We start from the raw sequence: 10,730 nt of genomic DNA on the forward strand, positions 1-10,730 counted from the left end.
TTGTTTGCTATACCTTGATTTCATAATCTGTTTCCCTTAACAAAGTTTCTCTATGGCAGGGGTGTCAAACTCAATTTCATTGAGGGCTGCATCTGCATTGCGGTTGCCTTCAGGGGGCCGGGTGGGCGTGGCCTGGGTGGGCGTGGCCTACTGGGTGGGTATGGCCAGGGTGGGTGTGGCCTACTGGGTGGGCGTGGCCAGCTCTACATGGTTCGCATCAAAGGTGCCTACGGGGGCCTGGACAGGAGTGGGACAGATCTGAGGGTCTCTGGCAGAAGGAGGGTCTCTGGGTCAGGGCCAAGGCAGTGGGGGCCGTTCCCTCACTGTTTCCAGGATGGCTTCGTGGGCCACATAAAACCACTTCGCGGGCCGGATCTGGCCCCCGGGCCTTGTGTTTGACATGTCTGCTCTATGGCAAACCCTGTCAACTTCCTTTGAGCTATTATCATGATTCAGCAATCAATTCAAGGCAGTTAGAGTTGTTGACTTTAGAACTAATGATATGTTTTGCAATGGTTTGTTCTAGTTTTTTTTTTCTACTATTAACTAGATTTTTTTTCCTTAAAAAAGGATCTAGATGTAAGGATCTAGATTCCATATTTTGGCAATAAACAGATATTTTTTTAAAAAAAAATCAATTTTAAGTTAAGATGAATAATCATTGGCAATTTTTTATGTAAATGATCAGACTACAATGCATGTCTTGGATCATAAATACTTTGAAACTCTTATGTAGGGCTAGAAGTTGACACTGAATTATTATTTTTTTATTGAAAAGTTTTAAAATACATTTTATCTTTAACAATCCCCCCCTCCCCCTCCCCAACCTATCCCTCCCTCCCCCTCCCCCCCCCCCCCCCGACTTCCCAGAGCTAAGTACAGGGTATAAAAACAAAGAACAATCATAAACATCCATATGCTACCAACAATAAATTCTTAAATCTATCACTCTCTAGCTCATATAAAATAACTACAAGCAATATTAATATTACATATATAGAAAAAAGAAAAAAGAAAGGAAGACTTATTCAAATGCTAGGTGAAACTTTTTAGTCCCGTATTTCTTCTGGATATATTCAATCCATTTTTCCCACTCCTTAATATAACGTTCTTGCGAATGATCTTTCAAATAAGCCGAAATCTTTGCCATTTCTGCCAGGTCAGAAACCTTTAAAGTCCATTCTTCTATAGTCGGCAGTTCCTCCTTCTTCCAATACTGACCTATTAAAAGTCTTGCTGCTGTAACTAAATTTAACATCAACTTAGTGTCCACAACAGTAGCATCTGTAATTATACCCAACAAAAAGAATTGCGGACAAAACTTTATCTTTTGCTTGAAGATCTTCTGCATATTCCACCAAATTTTTATCCAAAAAGCCTTGACCTTTTTACAAGTCCACCATATGTGAAAATATGTTGCATCTTCACCACCACACCTCCAGCATTTTGGCTGATAGTTCGGATACATACTTGCAAGCTTTTTAGGATCTAAATGCCATCTATAAAACATTTTATAAAAGTTCTCTCTTAAGTTTTGAGCTTGTGTAAATTTTACGTTCCTCACCCAGATCTTTTCCCACGTATCCATTGTAATAACTTCTTGGATGTTCTGGGCCCATTTTATCATACAGTCTTTAACCAGTTCTGTTTCTGAATCAATTTCTATCAATGCAAGATATATCCGTTTGATATGTGCTGGACCCTGATTTCTAATTTGCTTTATCAAATTTTCATCAGTCATTGCAAAACCAGTTTTCTGATCTTCTTTCCACCTGGCCCGTAATTGAGTATATTGAAACCAGGTTTGAACAATCTTCTCATCTCGCAAGAAATTATACGATTTTAAACACCATACACTTCTTTCCAAGCTTAAAATCTCCTTATACGTAGTCACGTCATGTTTAAAACCAACATTTATGTTTTCTATTGCGTGTTTTGGAATTGCCCACAATGGTATCTTACAGTCTAGCTTGTATCTATACTTTTTCCAAACTCTCAACAATGCCTGTCTTAAAATATGCACTTTAAACACATTATCTACCTTCTTATCATACAACAAATACGCATGCCAGCCAAATAACAAGTCGTGGCCCTCAAGATTTAATAATCTCTCTTGTGTCAAATTAATCCAATCACTTATCCCTGCTAACGCAGCAGCTTCATAATATAATTTAAGATTGGGCATTTTAAGACCACCTCTTTCACGAGTATCCTGCATAATCTTAAGTTTAACTCGTGGCCTTTTCCCTGCCCAGACAAATTTATTGATACCCCGTTGCCATTCTTCCAAATTAGAATCTTTCTTAAGAACCGGTATCATTTGAAATAAGAATAAAAATTTAGGCAGGACATTCATTTTCACTGCTGCGATTCTTCCCAACAAAGACAATTGCAATTTTTCCCAACTCTCCATTTCTTTTTGAATTTTACCCCATAGTTTTTCATAGTTATTTTTATATAACTTTGTATTAGAGGGTGACAAAAACACCCCCAAATATTTAACCCTTTTAGCAATCTCAAATCCAGTTAATCCTTCTAAAAGAGCCTTTTGCGATACTGTCATATTTTTGGCCAGAATTTTAGTTTTTTGTGCATTAACTTTAAATCCAGAAACCCTCCCATAGTGCATTATTATCTCCATCAGGTCCACAACAGAATTTTCTGGCTGGGTCACTGTAACAACCAGATCGTCTGCGAACGCCCTCAATCTATAATCCTGATCTCTAATTTGAATACCCTTAATTTTTTCCGAATTCCGAATTTTTATCAATAATATCTCCAATGTTAAAACAAATAATAAAGGTGATAACGGACACCCTTGTCTTGTGCCCTTCTCAATATTACATGCTTCAGTCAAACTATTGTTAACTAGTTAGAGTTGTTGACTTTAGAACTAATGATATGTTTTGCAATGGTTTGTTCTAGTTTTTTTTTCTACTATTAACTAGATTTTTTTCCTTAAAAAGGATCTAGATGTAAGGATCTAGATTCCATATTTTGGCAATAAACAGATATTTTTTTTAAAAAAATCAATTTTAAGTTAAGATGAATAATCATTGGCAATTTTTTATGTAAATGATCAGACTACAATGCATGTCTTGGATCATAAATACTTTGAAACTCTTATGTAGGGCTAGAAGTTGACACTGAATTATTGTGTTGCTTTCAATATTTGCTTTATTTCAGTTCAGCACACAGACAAAAAGTAACGTAATCTAGTTAATTGTTCCAAGTAGGAGCATTTTTTCTAAGCCAGTGTTTATATTTAGAAAATTTTTATACTTTGTTATAACTTACAAATAATTTCTATCTTTCTCAGGCAAATGAAATGTTGTTTAGTGGAAGGAAGCTAACAGCACAAGAAGCATGTTCAAAAGGACTGGTGTCTCAAGTATTTTGGCCAGGAACATTCACACAGGAAGTTATGGTTCGAATTAAGGAACTTGTCACATGTAATTCAGTTGTAAGTTGCTTGCTTCTTTCAATAAAAGTTTAATACTCAGACTGTTATAATGATTAAGTATCCGTTCACACAGTAAATTTAGTCTAAAACCATTTTGATCTGGCCCTCCAATATCCTGGGAAGGATTTTCACTATTCAGAACATACATTGGCAGAAAGGGTTTCCACCAACTATTCAAATTAACTTTGAACCCAAAAGCTGCCATTTTATTGCCTCTTCTTTTAAAAAGGCACTCAACTGCAGATTGTAATATTTCACCGAGAGAAGGAAGTGACGTGTGGATGAATTCTGCAAATAGGTTCCTAATATCCAACAGCGCGTCATCAGCTGTAATGCAGCTATTGTGTAATGCATAAATCTAGTAAAACAAATTTTAAGTGTTTATGGGTAAGAATGCACTATAAAAATTCAGTTGTTTTGACTGTACTGGTATAAATATCTGGTCCAAAACTATGGAAGGAAAAAAAGTGTGAAAACTGTCTCTTGACTTTTTACCTGAACAGCTTAGTTCCTTGTTGCCCAATCCCAGAATGGATTTCTGGAAGCAGCAACCCCAAAGAGAACCGGTTGTTCACCTATTTGAATTCCACCACTGCTTAGTTCCATCACATTTCTCTGTTTAATTTACAATTTCTTACTGTATAATAACTTACTTACAAAATAAAAACATGTTTGCATTTAATTATCTGCTAATGCAGAATGTAAGGTTTATAATACGCTAAACTCCAACCACCATTACAAAATAATTTGTTGCTGCTGCATTAGATATGATATGACCATACACCTGCATTCTAGTAGTGGTCCTGAGTGGGACCAGTATACATTTTGCAGTGCAAGTGTAACTTCAACTGTATTCTTCTAATCCAGGGCTTTTCAACCAGTGGTACGGGTACCACCTGTGGTACATTGGCACCTGGCAGGTGGTAAGCGACCATCCTAGAAAAGTGGTAGCGGGGAAGGGGAATGAGCTGAACCGGTGGCAGCACCGCACAAGCCTGAGCGAGAGATGACTGGGGCTGCAGGGCTGTCAGGACTCAGTGGAAGTGCCAGGATCAGCACCAGGCTCCAGCTGGAGCTCAGCACTGATCCTAGCGCTTCTGAGCCCAGAAGAAGCGCCGATCAGCTGGAATGTTGCAGCATCTCCAGGATCTTGTGATTTACATTCAGATGCTTGGCAACTGATTCATATTTATGATGGTCACAGAGTCCCAGGGTCATGTGAAGTGACCAAAACCTGCTGCAACCACCCAGCAGACGGGGGGAATAAAAACCAAATACACCTCCACCCCACCCCCGCTGCCAATCCTCAACAGAAATGCTCACAACAATGAAAACCTCGGACAGGAGGAAGAGCGCCACCAGGCAGGCAGGCAGGTGTCTTGCTCAGCTGTAGCTTGGGGGGCACTTTTTTCAGTGCCATTGTAACTTCAAACAGTCACTAAGTGAACTGTTGTAAGTCGAGGACTCTGTACTTTATCACTTTTTTCCTTTTTTTTTTTTGTCATCAAGTTTTTGACCCCTTGCTAGGCGACTGGTGGTACACGGATGTTGCCATATCCTAAAAGTGGTACAATGGGTGAAAAGGTTGAAAAGCCCTGTTCTAATCTATTTGGATGGCCTTTCTGGAATAGTTCCACAGTGTAGGGTGAGATTTGCGATGGAGTGTGGATTGCAACTTCAACCTGTTTAGCATCTAGTCTTGATGTAGTACACATTATTATTAGCAAAAGATGCTTATACAGTATAACCAAACCAGAGACAGCTGGGTAGCTTCAATGAAAGATACTAGCTTCCACACTGCAGCTGTCTTGTTGTCACCCCAGCCTTAATTACAGTTGGGGATGTTAATGTTTCTTCACTAAGTTTTCTTGCAGCAATTAAAACCCATTTGCATGTCTTCTATGCATGCACATACCCATTTTTAGCACAGTATCTATGTTAATTGCAGTCCCACCACAGCCTGCTAGAGGGATTGAGGCAGCCAATCTTTCTGAGATAATATTTGAAAATTTAAAAGCCATTTGTATTCTAAATTGAATATATACTACTTACACATTAAATGCTTGCTCACTTTTCCCCTTAACAGTCCTTTCCACATTTATCTGTAATCAAAGAAGTTGTGTAACAGAGCAGTGATATGGGGGAATGAGCATGCAATCAAACCACAAGGGAGAGCAACATGTTGAAATAGCACTTCAGATGTGCAAACGGTGCAAATGTGCATCAGAATTCAGATGAGAGGATTCATCCAGGATCCCTTCAAATAGCAACAGAATGCCTTTTGCAGACATGTGGTTGTTTCGGAAAATTGTCGAATAAGATAATGTTCTGGAACACTTCGTGCTGCGCTAAATCAGTGAGGATCTGTTGACATTTCTTTCACATTTAATAAAGCTAAAATCAATTTATTCCATATTATCTTGATGTGTACTACATATATTTCTAGTTGTCCTGCTATTTCATTAGCCCAAATCAGTTGGAACTGAAAAATTTAGATAAGGGAATTAAAATTGAGTAAAGGGTACTAATAGGAAATCCCTATTTCATGCAGCAAATCAGCAAATCAGTTTGAAATATATCCCCAAACCTGCTTGTGCACGTGGAGGAGAGGAAACAGACTTTTTCATTTGCTTTTTTTAATCCTTGGATTTATATTCTCTTCCCTTGAAACAAAAGGAAAAGATTCGATTTGTGCAAATTCCAACAAATTCTGTTGAGCCAGAGCAGCCATTGAATTTCTGACTGCTTTCTATATGCTTTCCCTTCCTTCGTTTCTCCGAGTGGGGAATCCATTTTTTTATTTGAAAAGGGCAGACTAGAGGAAACATAGCCTCAGAGATTATTGGATTGGCTTAACATTTAATCTTCATAGAGTTTTATGTGCGAAATTGCCAATGAAAGTCCCTGAAAATTGTTAACATCCTGACTTTAGCATGCCCGAAAAGCTGTGCATATAAACATAAATCATTTCAAAGTATAGTCACCCTGTCAGTTAGTGTCACTTTTATTTGACGAGCATTCTTTCCGTTCCAATTGCCCAATTCATTTCATACTATGCATTCATATTGTTGCCAACTGTATGAAGGAAAGCGTTTGTAATGTAGACTTTTTCTGCCAGCATAAGGTTGGGAGGGGGGGTATTGTTAATCTACTACTGCTAGTACTAATTTTCATACAAAACTATTTTTATGCAAATTAAACTCATGGAAGAACGTCAAATATGTAGCGTGGGAAAAATAAAGCATTGCTGAAGGGAAGGCGAAATTTTCTTAAAAGTTGATGGTCCCTGTGTTTCTTTTTCCTTTTTCGTCTGTTTTTCCTTTCTTGGCAGTTCAAGCAGCCTATATTTTCAAAAGTGTTCTCTGTTTATCAAAGTGCTTGCCAAAATAGTATTTGCTGGCCTTTCCCTGATTCTCCAGAGTTCCAGCAGGTGAACCTAGAAGACTTCATTCTCTAATCTGGACCACAAATAGAGAAGGAAAAATTCCTCTCCTGGCTCTACAGTTGTGGTCATTAGAACTCACCTATGTCTATCTGCATGTTATTCAATTATTTTTATTAATAACATGGAGAAAGAAATTAAGGGAATGCTAATCAGTTTTGTAGATGATACAAATAAGATGACTAATATCATAAAAGGCAAACATAAATTCAGAATGGGCCAAAAGAAATGCAGTAGTCTTTTACTGCAGGGTTCCCCAACCCCCAGTCCGTGGACCAGTACTGGGACGTGGCATGCCAGCAACCGGTCCACACAAACAAGCAAAGCCCCATCCGCAGGATGCAGGCAGCACACAACACCACGCCCATCCCCCGGTCCGCGGGGGGAAAAAATCTGGTGCCCAAAAGGTTGGGGACATCTGTTTTACAGAAAGAAATGCAATATTATTAATTTAGCAAACAAAAATTCTTACCTCAAGGAATGGAACTTTTGAAAAGAAAATTGTAATGAAAATTAATTGCAGAGAGAGCCAGTTTAATTTAGGCAGTAGCTTAAAAACTGGAAGACTGTGACTTCTGCTCCCAACTTAAGCACAACGCCAGCTGGATAACTTGGGCTGGTTACTTTTTCTCAGTTTTAGGAAGGAGGCAACAGCAAACCTCTTCCAAAAAACCTTGCTAAGTTGCCAGGATTCAACACTGAGTCAAAGGCACCCCCTGTCACCAAAAAAATTAATTCCAAACTGAGTATTACTTTTGATGATTTTTTTTATTCTACTCTTTTAGATAAATATCTCCTGATAGATTTCAAATGTACAAGTATTTAGGTGTGCGAAGTATTCCAGTTTTCAGGTCTATGATTCAATTATTGGCTTGAATCTTTTCCCAGAGTGAAGGATAGATTGGAATACACTGTTCAGTTTTTAATTTGGTACCTCTCTGAATTTGCAATTCAGTTCCTAGATCAGCAGAAAAAAAAAGTATAAAAATGCAACGTTGAAGGCAAAAAATAACTTTAGAAATCCGTATTTTAATAAATAGATTTAGACATGCTGCTAAAATAAATGTTTTGAAATGTTTTTTCAGATTTTGTGACCTTTTAAAGAAGGCATTGATGCAGAGTTAGGATATACAACTGATAAGATATAACCCACAAAATATAAGTATACTGATTTTTCATTCATATATGAAATGCCTATGTTATATACCTTCTTAGAGTGGAATGGCTGCCATTGATTCCTATTAGGAAAAGTGAATGGCTTATTTTTAAAAGAAAAAGAAGAATTGTGTTTAAGCTGTGATTCTCTGCCATCCATAGTAAAGCAGTGCACTTAAGCAACAGTCTCCATTCACATGCTTACTCTCTGACCACTATTTGTGAATAAAACATGTGTTGAATATTAAATAATACCATGCCTGTGCTTTTTTTTAATTTAATGTAGGTACTTGAAGAATCCAAAGGTTTAGTTCGTAGTATTATGAAGGTGGACTTGGAACAAGCCAATGATAAGGAGTGTGAAGTTTTAAAGAAAATTTGGGGTTCTGCTCAAGGGATGGACTCAATGTTAAAATACTTACAGAAGAAGATTGATGAATTTTGAAGAGATGTGCATTGACACTGGATTGTATTTACTTGGACATCTGGATTTCATCGATACCCTAGCTGAAAGTAAAATAAAACATACCTAAGGCTCAGAAAATGTGGGCTAAAAGGTAGAGGAACATGGTTTTATGGTCAAGGGTTTTAAAAGAAGTACTGTATGTTAAGCATTGAACAATTTGTTTTCTTTTTTCCACACACACACATATATAAATATATATATATATATTATATTTCTTTATATACACAAACTAAAATATATAATGGAGTGCACTACCAAACTTTTTGTCTTCTACTTTGTTATCATTGGCTAGTACTGTATCAGAAGAAAATGGTGAATAAAATGAGATGTTGCATTATTTTGTAAGTGGCAGGAAAGTCCTGAAGCAATGACTATTTTTTCACTAGAGTCCAGAGTTAAAACGGGTATTGGCTGGCCCTTACTTTCACTGCCCAAAAAGTCAGTTAAGAAGAGGCATTGCCTTGCATTTTGAGAAAGGTTTAAAAATACCTCAAATAATGTGTTCTAAAAAAAAATATTTTTTAAGAAAAAAATACCCCATATAGAAAATGCCCCTCTTCCCCAAATATCCAAGCGTGCTCAGGATTTATTCTATACAAACACTCAGCCCTTCATGTTTTGGGGAACATGCCCCATTCTTACCCAGATAGCATGAAGATGCCAGTTTCTTGTCAAAAAAAAAAGTTTTACAGTTTGTTTTACAGTATTAGTGAATCACTGAAATACCATATATATTATGGATTAAATAATAGTTTAGTCTTAGTGGTTTTATAAAAATTTAGGGTTTTTTAATGATTTTACTACATAATTGCTTCTATTGCTGGGTGAAAAAAACTATATACATTGTTTTGTTCTGTTTGCTTGTTTAAAGAAATACACCAAAAATATATATATTATGTTCATCTTTAGCCTCCTGTAGAATATATTTTATTTAATAAGTTAAAATTTGTGTGGCACACTATTAATTATTCCTTTTTCATGCTACCTTATCTTAGTTGTCTTTTGTCAATGCTTTTAATCTTAATTATACACTATGACCCTGATCCAGAGAATTCTCCATGCAGCAATGGGCTCTAGGCATTTTGCAAGGCATTGGATGAGGTTCCGCTCCAGAGAACAGGAATAGTGCTTTTAATTGAAGTGGGTACGTAGAGGTATTGCTTACCTATTTGGCAGCCTATATTGATGCAGGATTACTATCCATGGCCTCCCAACCCTACATCAAGTGTTAGAGGCAACCCCTCCATTTCCCATCAAAGACACACAGTGCCCTTTTGTGCGAATGGGACTGCATCCAGAAGGGCAATGTGCTGGTGAAATTCTGCTTTCATGCCTTTTCTGGATCAGGGTGCATAATAGTCTGGTATACAAGAGTGCCCTGTGTAAATAGACCTGTTTTGCATTCCTGTTGGGAGTGTATGATGATTCCTACTCCAGATATCTACTAGGATTTAGATATCTATACTTGCAATCTTACTGAATGTATGAAGAATGGGGAAAATTTAAACCTTATTTTTGTACAGTTTGGAACTTTATACTTGGAGCCTGACCACCTCATCCTAGCAGAAAGATGTACAGTGTGTAAATCTGCTTTTCCTTGGGTTGGTACAGTATTTTTGCATCTGTGGGACCTAATTTTTGTTGTTCTAGTAGTTTGAACTATATATAAACTGTACAATCTGTAAAGTTTTTATAGAATAAATATTCAGCTGTGAACCTGTTAAAATAAAACTAATATTTCTTAACACCTCTTAAAAGTGCTGCAAAGTGTTGTCCTTATTCTCCATTCAGTGTTCTTTCATCTTCCCCCAGGAAATGCATTTTTATAGCTTTGAGGTCTTTTTTGAACTGTGGTCTGTAGTAGTTCTTGTAAATTTTTATATTTTTCCCAGACTCTCTTAATTTCCTGTTTTGCAGCAAAAGCAACTTTTAAAAGGCATATAGAAAACTCACTGGATTAATTCTTAAGGTTAGTTACTCTACCTCTTAGATTCTGGAAGGCAGGTACAAAAGTATAAACACTTTCCCTTGGTGTTTATGTGGAGACATCAGTCTGCTGTAATCTGACTTGTGCTGTCTCTAAAACCAGGTAAAAAAACAGGATAATATGATTCAGTTTCCAGAGGACTAATCTCTTCACATCTGAACAACTGCAGTGCATTTGCAGAGAAAGGCTCAGATTACTACTGTATGTTGCTTTTTAA

At 37.1% G+C, this 10,730-nt stretch overlaps 1 protein-coding gene across 2 annotated transcripts in view; it reads left to right on the forward strand.

Annotated features, from left to right (window-relative positions):
- CDYL (chromodomain Y like) overlaps window positions 1–10,268 on the forward strand; it is a 125,346-nt gene extending 115,078 nt beyond the window's left edge. For both annotated transcript variants that reach the window (XM_081324192.1, XM_081324193.1), the window contains 2 exons: window positions 3,320–3,463; window positions 8,347–10,268. In XM_081324192.1, the coding sequence (XP_081180318.1) occupies window positions 3,320–3,463; window positions 8,347–8,505 (303 nt within the window). In that variant the 3' untranslated portion in view covers window positions 8,506–10,268. The remainder of the gene's footprint in view (window positions 1–3,319; window positions 3,464–8,346) is intronic.
- Window positions 10,269–10,730: the final 462 nt, after the last annotated feature.

The sequence above is a fragment of the Vipera berus genome, assembly GCF_964194415.1.
Source record: "Vipera berus genome assembly, chromosome: 3".
Lineage (NCBI taxonomy): Eukaryota > Metazoa > Chordata > Lepidosauria > Squamata > Viperidae > Vipera > Vipera berus.